We start from the raw sequence: 19,341 nt of genomic DNA on the forward strand, positions 1-19,341 counted from the left end.
TGAATACATGGTTATGATATCCACAATCTCCTTTACCTAAATTGTGAAATTCATGGCCCCTGGGTCAGGGGTTCAGGACATGAGGGGGGGGGGCAATATGGCAATAAAGTGTTAATGCATATAATGTTTAAAAATCTTCTTCTCTATTCTCACACATCTGTATAAAAAACCCGACTAATAATTATGTTTACCAGGAAGTCCTCTACTGAAATTTTAATTTTCATGTCCCCTGGGGTATGGGTTTTGACTCTAGGGCAGGGCCAAAATGGATTTATAGATGCTAATGCATATAACGTTAAAAAATTATCTTCTTTACTCCCACACACCTGAAAGGAAAACTAAATTCATTATTTTGTAGACCAGATCTTTTAGTTTTTCACCAAAATTATAGGTTTCACAGTTCTTTTTGAATTAAATGTGGTTGTCATTACAAATTTATGATTTTTCTACTCCAGTATGAAACCTAATTAATTAGATGCATATATGAGACTCCATGACAAGTTTGTGTATTGGATATATGCTACTCAGGTGACCGTTAAGGCCAATTGGCCTCTTGTTTAATGTTCGGGTTCGTTATCGGGCTCGGTGTGTATCGAATAAACGAGGAAAGTATGTTGTCAGTAATAATATCGTGCATTTCTTGGACCATTCCTTTTATTGTTTCTAACATACAAATAAGTTCTGTAAAATAGTGTCAAGCATTGTGTTGTAAATTTAATCGACAGGGTTTTTACAATCAGGGTTATTACAATCGGGTTCATTATCGGGTTGGTCTGTTGAGACGGTAAGAAATGATATTCTGCATAACAGTGCATTGTTTTCACAAATTTCTACAAACCGGTAGGGGACGTGTATTGCTTATGCAATACTCTCAGAATGCTTGTTGAAGTGGTTTTTGAAAAAACCGATATATTATACTAGTAGTTCAAAACTGTAAAAAAAATTTATGTTTGAGAAACTGATGGAAGATTAGATCTCAAACCTTACTGTCTGGAATATCAATCCTAAAATGTTTCTTGCTCCTTATTATAAAGCTGACATCAAAATACATAATAATATACAAATATTGACTGGGGTTTAGGGCTACATTGATTATATTGGCCCATGAGGGGTGAAATATTGCCCGATGCGAAGTGGAGAGCAATATAATTATGATTCATGATTATTGTCATTGCATTGATTGCCAAAAATTATTCTCTATACCGGGTTAACTAGTTAACTATGTAAATAAATTGCGAGAAAAATTCACGAGACAAAATAAATTTACTGATGTAAAGTACTAAAGTAGCAGTCTAACTTGTTCACTATCATCATTTTCATTGTAAAATTATTCAGACATCCCTGTGTTTGGAGTACTGACACATGCTGACAAAATAGACAAAGACGACACGGATTTTCCAGAGTTCGAGAAAAAATTCAAAACCAGCCTAGGTCTAACAGGCATGCGGTACCTGTTATGTTCAAGCTATTGTGATGAAATCTCCAGTGAAAATAGACGCATTCCGAAAATAGAAGTTCCAGTGATGCGTTTCTTAAGACAAGTAAGACAGTTTATCATTTTCAATCTATGTACATGTAATTTATAATTCTTTACCCGAATGTTTGCACATTATTTCCATCCTCTCTGATGTGTCTGAAACTCTAAAACATATAGACTGAGTGTTTAATGCCATTTTTATTTTAAAATTAAACGGGAATGGTCACGATTTTGGAAAAATCTGTTTTGTTAAAATGCCTCATGAATGCATTTCCAGTAATCAAATCAAATTTGAGAGACAATCATAAAGTTATGTTTATATTTACCAAGTATTAATTCCTCTATTTCTTACGGATATTTATAGTTAATCCAAAGCTTTATAGAAATAGCCAGACTGAAATCTACACGCCCCATTTATCGATTGGTCGAAATCTACAGCGGCTGAAACTGATAAGAAAATGACAGGACTGAAATTGACACGCTCTATTTATTAATTGGTTGAAACCAACAGCTACCTAAGAAAAATTACGGACGAAATGATCATGATGATGTCAGACTCGAAGTCTCACAGGAGACAATTTGGCTGTTTCTTTTAGCTAACGTACTTATGTACATTAACAGTAATTTAGTGTATTTTACTAACTTTTCATAATCAATTTAATAATTAGTAAAAAGAAAAATGTTAATATAAACAATAAAATGCTTTCTTTGATGATTCAATCGGGTTATGAAGTTTGCGCTCATTGCAGAAAAAATTTACATAACCCGCTAATATTAACGGGTTATGTATTTTTTGTGCAATGTCGCTACCTTCATATCCCGAATGAATCATCAAAGAAAGCATTTTATTGTTTAAATAAGCAAGATAAAGGGTTCACAATTCTTTGTCTTTTAAACAAGGCGGTGCCCTGCATTTGTTTACATAGCAAAAATCTTTTCAAGCTGAATTGTCTATCTTCTTATTCATTTTAAGCACAAATAAACAGTTTTTAATGTATAACACAGTCATATTAGGTCTTAAACTGGAATTTTTACTTCAACATTCAAAATGTAAACAAAAGTTCAGTTTACAAAGCAAAGAATTGTAAACTCCGTAATCTGCTTATAACTCAACGAATGACACTCAAATTTTAGTTGCCTATTTAAATTGCCGTAGTAAAGCATTGTAAACATTAAAATCGGAAAAATAATTTTTGACCCAAATCGTGACCATGCTCCTTTAAACGAAGGCATTGTTAACAATATTTCGATTCACGATAAATTCATAAGTTAAACTTCAAATATTTTATGATATTTCAAGAACATTGCTCTCTCTCTCTCTCTCTCTCTCTCTCTCTTAAAAAAAGAAACATCAAATTCTGTATATTCAATTTTATTTAATTTAAAGTAATATCCAATCGGTATTCAGACGGGCATTTACCAAACTACGTACTCTTATAACCCAAATGACCTACTTGCATTATAATTTGCATTTGCATAAGTTTAACACCTAAAAGATAACCCAATGAAGCTGAAATTGCTATAGATATGCACATATATTTTCATTTAAAAAAATTTAGAATTTGAAAGATCGCTTTAGTTAACATCTCGCTGGTTTGTTTTGTTAGCGGCCTGAATTACTTTATTTGATCAAAGACATGCTTTACTGGGGAAATTTTGAGGGAAACAGATGACAAACCTTTGCGAGATTTAGCTAAGCTACGTGGCTAGGATATTTGATTAAAATTGTAGAAATCGCATACATGCAAATCAAATGTTTTTAACTATAAAGATATTTTGATTATAGGTCATTGATCCTGCCCGAGAAGCATATCAAGAAAAACTGGACATGGTAGATCTGCTGCGTGGACGTTTGAATTTCAAACTGAAAACGATTGTGGAATTAATTTTGTATTTTGTTGTTGTCTTCATTGTCTTATGGATGATGCCTCCTTCTTCATACATTCAAAATCAATGCGATAAGACAGTAAATAAGGTTGATCATGATTTCGTAGAAATTGAAATGATTTGTCGACTGAACTTGGATGGGAAAATCGTAGATAAAACAGCAGTGGTCTTCCTTATTTTGGGGCTTTTTCTTGTTTACAATGTGATGGATCTAATTATGGATCTTTATCTGCGGTTTCGTCCAGATCGCGAAGAAATTTTAAATCAGAGAATTAAAACATTTCTCAGAAACTTCTTTAACTATCTTTAATTTTGAATTTTTTATCCTTTTGGTTTGAAACTATGTAATGCACAAACTGCTTTTTGTCGATTGTCACATAATACTGAGAAATCTTTAAGGGTTTATGGCTTATGTTTATATGATATCAGAATTGTACTTAATGCATGTTTTATTTTTATTTTATTGTTGTATGAAAAATGTTGTATTTAACTATAGTTGTAAACACTATTCATATTTACTACAATTTACGATAATTGGGTCAGCGCTAAGTATGTCGACTCAACACAATTATGAAAATGACCTCATTGTGTATTAATTTGTGAATTTTCCATGTGTTGCAGATTTGATAAAACCTTTTCTAAGTATTACTTCAATAAATAAGAAAACTGATATGTTTTTAATTCTTTATTAAAAAATATTAAAAAGTGCTAAAAGTATTTTTAAGGTATCCTACTCCTCAATGCTGTACGTTGTATCAAGAATTTCTTAGGATTTGTCACACTGAATAGAGGGATTACGAAAAAAAAATTGTACGAAGCTGGATTAATTTTCGTAACAAACTGATTTGCAACGAAAAACTTTAAATATCAAGAATCTTTAAAGATTCCAGTTTGCCAAGATTTGTATTCCGTATCATTTTGGTATAATATAACGTGGATGTCAGTGATGTCAAATTTTAGATTAAGGTGGAATAACACACCTGGAAAAAGTCACTCAAATTAACAGGAAATGTTATGATAATGAAAGATATAATGATAAATAAACTGTAAAAATGTCAAATAAGCGAAAAAATTTGCAGTTTGGGTATAAAAAATGAATATCTAAAATACATGTAATTATTCCAATAAGTAATAACAAAAGCCCCTGCGGGATTCGAACATGGTATGTACGGATCACAAGTCCGAAACTTTATCCACTCGGCTATGGATTAAGCTAAATGTTTTAGTCCATAAAATCCTTTAAATAAAACGAAATGTCGTTTCGATCAGCGGTCAGCCATTTTGTGTTGATGTGTTATTCCACCTAAAAGGTAAACTTCTTGCAAAATTTGATAAAACTAATATGTGCCTTAAATAGATTATTTGACTTGTAATATTGATTATAAGTTGAATTTTATTTGTCGGAAAAATTTCGACAGCAAGAAGTGTCCAGTTTGAATTGTAGGAGAAAGTGATTTTAAGGTAATACAAAACAGATAAGCCCAAATTTTCCTAATATTGAACTTTTCTGAAAATTTAATATTCTGTTTGTTGAAATCAAACCAGTAAATGTTAAGGTTTTAAAGAAATCTGACCTTACATTTTTTTCCCACATCACCCCAAATCTACCCTTTCAACTTCCTTTCAGTGACGCATAACAATATTATAATCATTGTTACAATATGCTACAAGATGATTTCCCGCGCAAGCGCGGGAACTAACACTTTACACATAATATGATACAATGCTTAAAATGATGAACCCTGTTTTTTGTGTTGAATTTTGTACATACTTTGTCCGAAGTTTTTTAAAGCGCTAAGCATAGCTGCAGCGCTTTTTTGTCGCCAGATTTCTAAACCTACTTCCACTTTCGTTTTCGCGTTTCCTATATACCGCCACCTACTGGCGGATGCTGGAGAAGTCGTATCATGGAGAAGTCGTACTCTGTAAAAATCATAACTATGCAGTAGGGGGAACTTAATTATCTTCAAGTTATCCTGCATGCAGATGCATTTGTTCCTCCAGTATTAAATTAACAATAAGTTTCATTTAAATGTAATTATTATAATTATATCGGATACGGGTGCTCCAAAAGCCATGTCATAATGATTTATTTCGAGAAAAAATGGACGTTATATGCATTAAATTGTGTTTTATGTGTTTAGTAATAATTGGAATAATTGTACAATATCAAGGTTTTGAGTGTTTTTAAATGTAATGTGTTACAGTTATGAACAGCATGTTTTATATAAAAATGTAGAATTTATATATATAAAATTTTTCAATTAACACCGGGCCCTTTTCACGATAATTTGTGCTGCTTTTTATAAACATTATTTTAGGCTTTGTTTCCTGTATGCAATATTTCAGAAATATTTTTCTTTCAATTTGCATTGATATGTAATTTTATAATTATCCAAAACCAATGATTTGATTATTATTTATGAAAAAAATAAAACTGTCGAGTTACTTGATATACTACAGTAAATATATGTAATAATCTTTATAAAATGATACCAGCTTACCTCGTTTAATTTGCAAATATGATTTTATTAATGATTTAATTTATGTGCAGTATGGACAAATTACGCATTAATAAAAACACTTAGTAACAGTAAAAATGTGTAAGATTCAACATTGCTATGAATTAAATATAACTTTTAGATATTTAAATGAATTCGCTTATTATGTGATGCCCATTATATTGGTATATATGAAATAAAACTTCTTGCCAATTTAATATTGCTGGATAACGTCGAAAATATACTAAAAGTTTTCTATCTGAGTTCAATTTTTCTAAAAGAACCCGTACCCTATTACATGGCTACGGGTTTTCTTTAATACGACCTTTGTTACGCTGGTGAAAACAGTTCCTCCATCCAATGGCAACTTCTCGGGCCTTTCCGGCAGACCTTGTATGTATTGCAGGTGTCACTACAGTATTAAAGTTTACTATATATCCCTACCATAAATGCGCATCTTTAGATACAAGTTAAAAATTCAAAACAAACTTCTGCGAAAATCTTTTTGATATTTTTTAAAACAACACTTCTTCTCCAATTTAGTATCAAAAACACAAGCAAGACACGAGAGTTTTTTTTACGTCGAAGTTACACGTGTGCTTGAAAAGCACAAGACAACAAGCCAAGAACTTATCACCCCTCTTCCCATAAAAAACAACACACATCACAAAAAATGACCTAGCTCGCATTGTTACAAAACGTGAATAGTCAGACATCTTACACATTATTTTTTTTCATCCATAAAAAGGTAGCCCTTGTTGCAGGCGGAAACGGCCCAAATTCGAAGGAGAATTCGGGAATGGTTTTGCCTCAGCTAGGTTTAGACGTGAACCTAGTACGGTGAAATACTGTTGTGACATCTGCATAGGCGTCCATGACAACATCCTTTTAATAAAACTTGTTAAAACACGATACTTTTTACGTCTGATGAGATGTGAGCTAGACTTCATCAAATTCAATGATATACCCTAAAATATACCTCAGAAGAGACCGTCTAGTTGATGCTTAAATGAAAAGAAGCGACTCCATTTTGATATTCTAACATCAGGTAATGTGAATACATTAGGGGTCTTTGCATGGTGTATTGTAAAAAAAAGGCTGGAAATATTGTTCAAATACCAAATCTTATATTTTGAAGAATAAGTAGCATTCCCTGCAAGGCAGATCTGTCTTTATTTTCTTCACAAGAAGCACGCACTCTGCAGCTCTGCTAAACAGTTGCAAAATCTGTTTAAAACTAACAAGCAATATCATTATAAAATTACTACAAATGATATCGATTTCTAGAAATTGCTAAAATTTTAAAATCAAGCATTTTTTCAACATGACTTAAGGCAGATTGTTATACTGTAAATTGTAAATTTTGACTTTACAGGCAAATGGATAACCATTTATGCTTACATTTATTGCGAAATGCTTTTATTATGATTTTTTAAAAAGTCTATCATCAGTATTTTGTTTTCATGTAACACGACAACATGCATCAATCATTAAAAAGAATTATGCATTCTATAACTGAGACACATCCAAATTCTACATCATTTCTGAATTCTGAGTAAGTGCATTTTTCTCAATAACGAGCAATATGATTCTTTACATGTATTTTCATATCAATTGATATATTTTTAACACTTTCTTCCCGACTTAGCGCTTTTCAGTACTTTCAGTACTTTGATCTTAATTCTTTCTCAGCCTATTCCTTTAAAATAAAATAAAAACACAACTGCATGGCTTAATATTAAGAGGAAAACTGGGAAAAGAATTTTTTTTATTTCAAACACGTGAGTGGGTATTTAGTGCGCCGTGTATCTTAATTTTGTTCTTTACGTCAACTTTCACCATTAATTTTACCACTGTCCTTAAACAGAATTTCAGATTTAAAAAAACTGTTTTGAAAAAAAAAACAACAACAACTGGGGAGAGGGCCACTCCCCCCATTCAACTTCCCCGTTTTATGCATAATCATTTGTTCATATGGACTGTTCATCATTTACTAAGGTTTACTACACTACCAGTCTGTCATTCTTTAACATATGAAATTTTTAAAATTTCTAGCCTATGAATATTTATTTCTATATTTTAAACCAAAGTTGTCAGATCCAAAGTATCTATCCAATGGTAAACTCGCCCTACACTTTCCGCCATGACGTTAATAATTCGACCCGCGTTCCTAGTCACTGTGTTCTAGAAAGTTCATTCCATCAAAATAAAAATCGCATACCGTTCTATATTTATTAACTTTTTGTATTAACCAAAGATGTCCAATCCAAAGTATATATGTCTGCCAATAATGCTTCATGAATCGTCCTATACTGTAATACTGAGTATTCGCTATGACGTTAATTAGTCAACCCTCGTTCTTTGTAACCCCGTTCTGGAAAGTTCTATTCGATTATCTCACCAGAGGTCGTGCTTCGCAAGCGTTCTATCCATCAAAACTAAAATCGTGCATTCAAGAAACGAATTGCTTTATTTTATTTATTCAACATTTTTCAAATCTTAACTTCAGTGTATACTCTAAGTAAGATCCCAGTAAATATGTTCACTTTTGCAAAACCATTCAATTTCATTTCATTGTAATCATATATTTTGATACAAATTTCGACTGACTTGGATCCACCACCTTACTCTCATTTTTGGTATTTCGGGTTAGGTAAAATTCAATTATAGCTTACAGACATCACGTGTTTCGTGTTGGAATACCAGAAGTGTAAGCAGCTACCTTTGTGCAGGCATGCTTGAGTCTATTGGCAAAATGTCTTTATTTATTAGCATAAATGCCAATAAGTTACATTTGAAGATATTACAAACATTTGTGCTGGTATTCATAGAGACCTTCCGTTTACTTAGACACTGAAATGTATTCTAAAATAATGGTTACTTACAGTAAATTCTGATGTAATATAATGTAAGGATAGCGCCTATGAATGATCCTTAAAGACAAACATTTGCAACACTCAAAGATCTCTAACGTTATAAAGAAATTTGTATAATTCGAAATTTAAACAAAATTTAAGTGTGATTGTCATGATCCCATTTTTAACTTATATCAAAATAGTGATATTTTTAGATTTGTTACGAATTTTAAAAAAATATTTGACAGTGGTTAAAAAATCCTAATAACGTCATCATATTTGACCTTGATATTTTGATGTGCATAAAGCCTAAACACTTCTGATGACTGAGTCCAAATTTCAGGTCTTTTCTATTCAAGAAACACGAGTTACACAATATAATACAAAGTTTAAAATAAAAACCATTCAAATGTCGGTTTCGAAATCATTAATTTGTTATGCCTCGATTTTTTCCCCAATTCGAGTAAACGATGAGTATAATTGATTTGTTTTTTATTGAGATAATAGATGGAACTTTTACAAAATATAGGCCATTATTTTGTACATTTTAAAAAAATAGTTCAAATGATTTATTTCATGAGTATTTTTATAAAACTCCTTACTGTAGATCAATTCCATAATTGTCATTCCAAATGTGATAAAATATAGGCATTATTTAACTTTGTTATGCTTTATTTTCAGATTTTGATTGAAATTTTGAATGCTTAAGGAAATTACCAGAATGATTCAAAGGTATGAAATGGAAGAAAATATGAATTTAAAAAAAAACCCAGGGGAGCCATGGACCACATCGCTCACTTGAACTACAATATCATTGTATTTCGTAGCATATGCTTGCATAGTAAGCATTGTAATTCTTGAAAAGAAGATTTCTAAACATTTTCCCTGAATGTTTCTTAATTAATCTTTGAACTTCTCTTGGAGCCCCAGTGTTAGTCCAGGAATCACATTTCTTAATAATTTAGAATCTACACTATATCGGGTGGCTTGCATAGTAATCTCACAAATTATAGCATTGTAGTTCTCGAGAAGAAGATTTTTAAACATTTTCCCAATATAATTATTTCTATGCTTAACTGTGTATCCCTCTTTTGACCCCAGTATTATTCCGGGGCTCAGAATTATAACAATTTAGAATCTTCACTATATATATATATATATATATATATATATATATATATATATATATATATACACACACACAAGCTTGATGTAAATATTGGCATTTCTGGTGCAGCAGTTTTTGAGAAAAAAATTTTTTTAGACACAAACCCTGTTTTTCGATTTTGAACTTATCTCCCTTTTAAAAAGGACTTTGTCCTTTATTTTAACAATTCAGAATTCCCTTCACACCAGGAAGCTTTGTTGTTTAGTTCAATTTGACGCACTTGTTTTAGAAAAGAGGTAAAAAAAATGTGAACATTTTACGGACAGACCGACGAACGAAGAACAACAGGTGATCAGAAAAGCTCACTTTAGCCTTTGCTTCAGGTGAGCTAAAAACGAAGAAAAATAGGCAACAAGTAAACATTTAAAGTGTTACTATATGTAAAAAAAAAATACCCTAAAATAAAGATAAATTGTCTACATTTTTTCTCTTGATAGTTCAATTCAAACAATATCAGTGTTTAACCAACAATATTTTTTTTCAACATGTGATTAAACTCTGCTTATTGAAATCATACTTGCAAATTGCTCGTATCCTTTATTTTAATGCTTTTAATTACGATGATTATTAGGATAGGATTGTGGTAAAGAAATTTTGGTAGTGCATGGCATGATATACTGTGTAGCTTTTGATTTTCTTTCAGTGTCATTTTTACGGCACTAGTACTCACTATTCATGTGGAGGTAATTAAAGGTGGATTAGAATCCAATCAGTTAGACGTGTGTTATCCCGGCGACAACAAGATGGAAAATGGAACTAGAAAGTCTGACAAGATGTGTTATGTGAAAATTGACGAGTTAAACAGACAATGTCTTCATGACTTTATGGCACATTTTGAGATGAAAATGCATGCAAATGTAAAAACTTCTCGACAACATCTGAAAAAGGAATTGACACATATTGCGTCTGAATTAAAGAATTATATAGATGAGACTAAATATGAATCAATCAAACAAAGTGAAACAGTTCAGAAAAACATTGACAAGTTACAGAAAATATTTGTAATGGAGATAGAAAAAGTTCAAAATGAAATGATAAAGTCTAAACATGAGTACAGTAAACTTGTACATCAGCTGGAATCACAGATGAAAGAAAACCTCAACACTCAAAATTTGTTCGCACAGAAAATGTTACAAGCTCAAAACAAGTTGACCAGCTTCATGAATCAGTCTAAATTTGAATCAGATGAACTGATCAACGCGACAAAGACAGACATAAGAGGAGATATTACAAAGATAAAAGGAATCATTGATAGCTTGAGAGACTTGAGTGATCAGACCAGGAATAATTTAAATGGTCTTATTCAGGAACTAAAAAGAGACGTGCAAGAAAACGTAGCCATGCTACAAAAATACATTGCAAACGAAGTGAGAAATTCAAGATCTAACATCAACTATGAAATTAAAAATCACATTTCAGAATACGGTTAGAACAGTTTTATGCTGAATCAAATTCTTTTTTCTTAAAATGTCGAAATTAATATTGATGAGTATAACATATCATTTTTTGTCTGTAGGTTTTATGATTTGGACTGTGTGTGCAATACAAGTGATATTAGTATTCTTTTGCTGTTGGAAAAGATCTAGCAAATCTACAAATCGGGTAAGTATATTGTTCGGATACACATGTAACAGAAATGTTCAATGGTGATAGGTTTAATAAGACAGAATTTAGACATTGTAACCTTAATTTTCACGGTCCGTAAATAATTTTTTGCAACAAAACAGGTTGCTTTTGATTAATGCTAACATTTATTATATATAATATCTGAATAAGGATTGTCCGTAGGGAAACACAATTTGCTGAAAACCACATTTTCCTCTCTGCAACTATACTCTGTCCCGAGTTTTTGCTTCCACCTGTTTTCGCTTTATATATCGATAATCATAAATACCTTTTTGCTTAAATATCCAAATTCTCTGTTTTTAAACGTTTCCTCTACCGCTTAAGCTGTTAAGGTTTCAATACACAACCTAAAATAGAAAGTCTACGGGGATTATGCATTGCATCAGCCATGAAATAGCTCGGACGATAACGTTGAAAATTGTGCAAAGTATTCCTTGTAGTTCCGAATGGTAGGTGTTAACATTTCCCATTTCAAATCTCCTTAAAAAATCTTTTTTCATTCCTGTGAACTTTTATGAGTGAAAAATGATAATGTGTCAATGAAGATATCTTGGATATTTTCCCTCCTCTCGATATCAACTGTATTTCTTTCACAGCTATGTGTATTTTTATAAAGAATCATCAAAACTGATGAAAACAATAACTTGGGACAAACTATATCTTGCATCACAATTTATCAGCCGATATAGTGAAGAAATAAATAGGTTAATAGCCAATTAAAATGTTCACCGGGATATGAACTTGGTTTGTCACATGATCAAATCCTGTGAAGCACGAAAGATTTAATCACGTACAAACTAGGTTCATATCCCGGTGAACTTTTTATCATTGCTTTTTATTACTTATTTTAACGTTTGAAAAAGGCAAACCCTTAAGAATTATTAAAATAATCGTTTACAATAAAGCAAGCGATAAGCGCGTTCGGTAATCATTGTAACGTCATTAAAATGTTCATTATTCTATAAGTTCTTATAAGGAAACATATTTGCAAATGTAGATTTTTTTTTTCATTTTTAAGCAAAAAGAACTGGAGTCTGAAACACCTGAACTGAATATGGAAAATTCGGTGGCTGTTGTTAGTTTTACTGAGGAGAATAAAGAGCTTCATCTAACTATTGCTCGGACTGTGGCATCAGCCTTTCCAATCCATCCTACCTATGTTGGTGGATTGAACAATATATCAAGTATTGAACTTAATTCAAAGGTTAGTTTCTATCTAAAATGTATTAGTTACATGTGGTTACATTTTTTAGATTTGTAATAAGAGAAAAATAATAATGTGGTTATTTCAGTTTTAATTTTATTACATTTGGTTTTTATAGGTCTGTCTTGTTTTTGTGGATAAGAATGAAAGGAATATAATTTTGGAAACCGATGTGGACATTTCGAATACACGTTCCAATTTCGTAGAAGGGCAAGTAAAGAGAGGTAAACGAAGAACCAATAATCTTATAAACTTATGATCATATATTTTATTTATGAAATACAGTAGATCTTTCAGAAGTGCAAAACTCATATTTCTAATGAAAGTTATTTTCTTAAAGTTTTTATAAGAAACGACAAAAATACAGTAATATCGAAAAAAAAAAACATTAAAAAATCCTTAAAAATACACCTCATTGATGTTATATTTTACTTACATTTTTGCAGGAAGGACACACGTAATAGTAGTTTATTGTCAGCATGAAGGCTCTCGAGACTTGACTACGCTGTATAATAGAAATCTTGGTAACATCAAACAGCATGCAACACTGAGGCAGTTACAGAGACAAAACCGTGTTCTGACCATTGATAAAGAGTTCTCTCCCTACCAAACCGACTATCTTAGAATGTTGTTGAACGAAACCTTGGTGGAATAACTTGTCATTTTTACAACTGTCATAGCAATAGCATAAACTGAAATATTTCCAGATGTAAGTAGATGAAGGAAGGGAGGAAAATGCAGTTTTTTTCTAATATCGGTCATGCTCTACAGGGATCAAGGCCTCTTTGTGTTACCAACAATTTCAACGTAACTTTTCTATGTTAAACAAACAACAACTCGGTATGTCAAACATACACCTTTAGTTTTGGATGCTTACAATAGCTCGAGTTTGTCAAAATAAACAGTATAATTGATTTTTTAGCTCACCTGAGCTGAAAGCTCAAGTGAGCTATTCTGATCACATTTTGTCTGTCTGTCCGTCCGTCTGTCCGTCTGTCCGTAAACTTTTCACATTTTCAACATCTTCTCAAGAACTACTGGGCCAATTTCAACCAAACTTGGCACAAATCATCCTTAGGCAAAGGGGATTCAAAGTTGTGAAAATTAAGGGCCACACTCGTTTTCAAAGGAGATAATTAGAAATTAATGAAAAATTTCGAGAAATTTTCAAAAATCTTCTTCTCAAGAACCAGAAAGCCAGGAAAGCTGAAACTTGTGTGGAAGCATCCTCAGGTAGTGTAGATTCAAAGTTGTGAAATTCATGACCCCCGGGGGTAAGGTGGGGACACAATGGGGGGTCGAAGTTTTACATAGGAATATATAGAGTAAATCTTTAAAAATCTTCTTATCAGAAACTAATCAGCCAGGAAAGCTGAAACTTATGTGCAAGCATTCTCGGGTAGTGTAGATTCAAAGTTGTGAAATTCATGATCCCTGGGGGTAGGGTGGGGCCACAATGGGGGGTCGAAGTTTTACAAAGGAATATATAGAGTAAATCTTTAAAAATCTTCTTCTCAGAAACTAATCAGCCAGGAAAGCTGAAACTTGTGTGGAAGCATCCTCAGGTAGTGTAGATTCAAAGTTGTGAAATTCATGATCTCTGGGGGTAGGATGGGGCCACAATGGGGGGTCGAAGTTTTACATAGGAATATATAGAGTAAATCTTTAAAAATCTTCTTATCAGAAACTAATCAGCCAGGAAAGCTGAAACTTGTGTGGAAGTATCCTCAGGTAGTGTAGATTCAAAGTTGTGAAAATCATGACCCCCAGGGGTAGGGTGGGGCCACAATGGGGGGTCGAAGTTTTACATAGGAATATATAGAGTAAATCTTTAAAAATCTTCTTCTCAGAAACTAATAAGCCAGGAAAGCTGAAACTTGTGTGGAAACATTCTCAGGTAGTGTAGATTCAAAGTTGTGAAAATCATGACCCCCAGGGGTAGGGTGGGGACACAATAGGGGGTCGAAGTTTTACATAGGAATATATAGAGTACATCTTTAAAAATCGTCTTCTCAGAAACTAATCAGTCAGGAAAGCTGAAACTTGTGTGGAAGTATCCTCAGGTAGTGTAGATTTAAAGTTGTGAAAATCATGACCCCCAGGGGTAGGGTGGGGCCACAATGGGGGGTCGAAGTTTTACAAAGGAATTTATATATATAGAGTAAATCTTTAAAATCTTCTTCTCAGAAACTAATGAGCCAGAAAAGCTGAAACTTATGTGGAAGCATCCTCAGGTAATGCAGATGCAAAGTTGTGAAAATCATGATCCCTGGGGGTAGGGTGGGGCACAATGGGGGGTCAAAGTTTTACATAGGAATATATAGAGTAAATCTTTGAAAATCTTCTTCTCAGAAAGTAATCAGCCAGGAAAGCTGAAACTTGTGTGGAAGCATCCTCAGGTAGTGTAGATTCAAAGTTGTGAAATTCATGACCCCCAGGGGTAGGGTGGGGCCACAATGGGGGGTCGAAGTTTTACATATAAATATATAGAGTAAATCTTTAAAAATCTTCTTCTCAAAAACTTATAAGCCAGGAAAGCTGAAACTTGTGTGGAAGCATCCTCAGGTAGTGTAGATTCAATGTTGTGAAAATCATGATCCCTGGGGGTAGGGTGGGGCACAATGGGGGGTCGAAGTTTTACATAGGAATATATAGAGTAAATCTTTGAAAATTTTCTTCTCAGAAACTAATCAGCCAGGAAAGCTGAAACTTGTGTGGAAGCATCCTCAGGTAGTGTAGATTCAAAGTTGTGAAAATCATGACCCCCAGAGGTAGGGTGGGGCCACAATAGGGGGTCAAAGTTTTACATAGGAATATATATATATAGAGTAAATCTTTAAAATCTTCTTCTCAGAAACTAAGGAGCCAGGAAAGATGAAACTTATGTGGAAGCATCCTCAGGTAATGCAGATTCAAAGTTGTGAAAATCATGATCCCTGGGGGTAGGGTGGGGACACAATGGGGGTCAAAGTTTTACATAGGAATATATAGAGTAAATCTTTGAAAATCTTCTTCTCAGAAAGTAATCAGCCAGGAAAGCTGAAACTTGTGTGGAAGCATCCTCAGGTAGTGTAGATTCAAAGTTGTGAAAATCATGATCCCTGGGGGTAGGGTGGGGCACAATTGGGGGTTGAAGTTTTACATAGGAATATATAGAGTAAATCTTTGAAAATCTTCTTCTCAGAAACTAATCAGTCAGGAAAGCTGAAACTCGTGTGGAAGCATCCTCAGGCAGTGTAGGTTCAAAGTTGTGAAAATCATGATCCCTGGGGCATAGGGTGGGGCACAATGGGGGGTCAAAGTTTTACATAGGAATATATAGCGTAAATATTTAAAAATCCTCTTATCAGAAACTCATCAGCCAGGAAAGATGAAACTTGTGTGGAAGTATCCTCAGGTAGTGTAGATTCAAAGTTGTGAAAATCATGATCCCTGGGGGTAGGGTGGGCCCACATTGCGGATGGGGGGTGTTAAAGTTTTACATAGGAATATATAGAGTAAATCTTTTAAAATCAGATGATTCTTTATAATTATTAAGACTTTGGCTCCAGGACAATTCTTTGGCCTCACAAGAAGGTTCAGAGTTTGATGTAGCTTAATATCCCTTATATAAACAATTGTAAGGGATCTTTTTGAGGACTGCAATACTCAACATGTGATATGACTATAAAATCATCCTGTTAGAAAAGGGACTAATGATTATAAACATAAGAATATCCAGGGGGAAAAATGGATTTTATTTATACAAGATCTACATGTATTATTGTACATTGTCCAGATTGTATGTATTATGACTCCATTAAGCTGATTTTATCATACCTATTGTTCCTCAGGTGAGCGATGTGGCCCATGGGCCTCTTGTTTAATAGACCGGTACTGAAAGATGATTTCTAGAATTATTTTTTTTTAAATGTTCAAAAAGCCTAACCCTATGAAAAACAAGAAGTACGTTTTTAAAAAATGTAATGTAAATAATATTCTTTATTTTCAGAACTTATAACATTGAAAACAATGTTACATGTACTATATAAACTTTAGTATTTTATGTTAAAGAAAATAATATGATTGTATAAGTATATCAAATTGTGTTTTAGGGCGGCGAATAGTTTTAGTTTTCATTAATTACATATAGTTAGACACTACGTCAGAAGATAACGATTAAATATTATTTAAATCAATTGATTTGGTTTTACATCATTATAGATCATGGTTAAAGTATCGGTCTTGTGAGGCTTTTGTTAATATTTACTTAATTACATTTTTGAAAATCAAATTTTTAAATTCAAATTGCACAATTTTTAGCATATTTTATTTATATACTTCTTATGCATCACGCTATCTATCATAATTAAGTAATTTTTGGCTGAGTTGAGCTTCGGTTCGAGACAACGCCACAGAAATTGACAATAGGTTACTTGTTTGAGGTCAAGGTTTGTGTCGAGATCAAATGGAGCCATTTTATTTGTTGTCTCTCCACTTTGGAGCAAACGTTCAGCCTACATGCTAAAATACCATGTCTTTTTAACTGCTCTTATTGGTCTTTATGATTGATGTTTATCGAAGAAATTACAATCACAACTAGGAAAGATTTATTTGTTCCTAAGCCTGCGGTAAGAGAAGATGAAAACTGTTTTCCAAAACCTACTGGTAAATTAACTTACAACTCATCCCTTACTTCCATCAAATACAAAAGAGCATGTTATTTTTCATCATGTAATCGAAGATTGGCATCGTATGCTGCAACAATAGCTGCTAACTTTGTATCCATGATTTCAAAATGAAAGTGAAAGCGTTAAAAATCAAAATAAAATAGTTCTGTATATAGTAGAGCTATTTTAATATATCTGAAGCATTTGAAAACGAAACAAATGTTCAACGGATTGAAATTTTTAGTTTCATTTTTTAAAATTCACTAAATTAGCAAAAATATAAATTCTTGTAATTTAGACGATAGCAGAGGCGAAGTCTAATACGCCATCTAGTAAGAGATTGAAACACTAACGAAGAGCTTTTTATCGTCCAAAAGTTACTTTTTATTAATATAAAGCAAAGTAAATACGGAAGCTATACCGTTGAGACATTTTGTATATTTGGCATAAACTTTAATTGTGTTCTTTCGATCCCTATCAAATAGTTGATGATTTATGGCCCGCCCCCCAACCCCCTTCCAAACTTTTATAATTCGTGAGAGCTGAGTTCATTTCGGATCATTTACTTCATTTAGAATTATGATTATGACGGAGGTTTATTTATTATTTTCGCTGAATACCCAAGATTGCGTACCATGTGACATTGTACCATTGCCTAATATTGAATGGAGGCAATGTCAATAAAATTGCAAATGATACGCAATCTTACGTCGAAGTAACTTTCGTGCTTGAAAAGCAAAACAAGAACCTTTAGGGAAAATCCTTTTGACATATTTTCAAAGAAATTTACAATCTACGTGTATCGAGCAAGGCATGATACTTTGCTAACGTCGAGGTAACACATGAGCTTAAAAATCAAGCTCGGGCCTTTTCAACCCCGCCTCCCTCCTTTCGGACACAACACACATCAAATATTCAAATGACTTTGCATTGTTACAAAACTGAGATAGTCAAACATCTTACCCATTGTTTCCATCATATAAAACAATCAGTTCCTGTCCAAGGAGTAAACACCTCATATTCAATGGGGAATTCTGGAATTTTTGCTTCAGTCATGTTTTGAGGGGAACCTTTAAGAAAATAACCAGGCTGAAGCTAGCAGCCACTAACAGCAGCCACTAAGCCTGTAGAAGCTAGCAGCCAGTAAGGAAATTAAACAAAATACTGAGAGTACTCGAACAGAAAATTATATTTTACTTTATTACCGGCATATTTTAATTAATATCAAGAAGATTTATGCACGAATAATTTCTCTGAGCAATGACAACTTCGGAGTCATTAAAGCTCGCCTAGATAAAATTATCAGTGGGTTTGTGTCTGCTGAAGTCAATTAAATATTGGTATTTGTATATACGTATGCTTAAAAATTTATCTCTTCTACGAAAATAACATGCATCGAAAATCATAAAAATCCTCGTATTATTATTAAAGTGGGACAGTCAGACAATTAACAGTAATATTTATTTAATTCTCATTAACTAGCCTCATTCGCAAACCAAAACGAAAAAAATTAAATATGAGTTTGGGATTATTTTGTGTCAGCCATGTTTTAAAACCTTCGAAATATATACAAAAGACTATTAAGCTAACCCGAACTTTGTAATGTTTTAGCATTTCACAATGATATAGGGGTTAAAAGTGGTCCATTATCTTTCCTATCTTTGAAGTATGCAAAAAAAATACAAAGTTCGGGTGAGCTAAATAGTCTCTTGTAATTTTTCTCGAAGGTTCAGCCAAAACATGGCTAACACAAAATAATTTACAATTCATCTTTGGATTTCTAACGCTTGTTTTCGATTGAGGGTATTTTTTTATGAGACTAAAATAACAATATATGAAATCTGATCGTCCCATTTTTTTTATTAATACGAGGATTTTTATGATTATCGATGCATGTTATTTTTGTAGAAAAGTAAACAGACTTGGGGATCAATTTTTTGCATACGAGTAGACAAATACCAATATTCAATTGAA

At 32.7% G+C, this 19,341-nt stretch overlaps 1 protein-coding gene across 5 annotated transcripts in view; it reads left to right on the plus strand.

The window, feature by feature from the left end:
- LOC128175659 (uncharacterized) overlaps positions 1-14,006 on the plus strand; it is a 28,385-nt gene extending 14,379 nt beyond the window's left edge. For 3 of the 5 annotated variants that reach the window (XM_052841454.1, XM_052841455.1, XM_052841456.1), the window contains exons 3-8: positions 9,402-9,452; positions 10,532-11,313; positions 11,405-11,490; positions 12,533-12,718; positions 12,837-12,942; positions 13,165-14,006. In XM_052841454.1, coding sequence (XP_052697414.1) covers positions 9,421-9,452; positions 10,532-11,313; positions 11,405-11,490; positions 12,533-12,718; positions 12,837-12,942; positions 13,165-13,373 — 1,401 coding nt within the window. In that variant the 5' untranslated portion in view covers positions 9,402-9,420 and the 3' untranslated portion in view covers positions 13,374-14,006. Of the gene's footprint in view, positions 1-1,335; positions 1,542-3,263; positions 4,035-9,401; positions 9,453-10,531; positions 11,314-11,404; positions 11,491-12,532; positions 12,719-12,836; positions 12,943-13,164 lie in introns of those variants that run through there. The other 2 variants (XM_052841457.1, XM_052841458.1) reach the window with 1 other exon arrangement.
- Positions 14,007-19,341: the final 5,335 nt, after the last annotated feature.

Source organism: Crassostrea angulata, chromosome 3, assembly GCF_025612915.1.
Source record: "Crassostrea angulata isolate pt1a10 chromosome 3, ASM2561291v2, whole genome shotgun sequence".
NCBI classification, from domain to species: domain Eukaryota; kingdom Metazoa; phylum Mollusca; class Bivalvia; order Ostreida; family Ostreidae; genus Magallana; species Magallana angulata.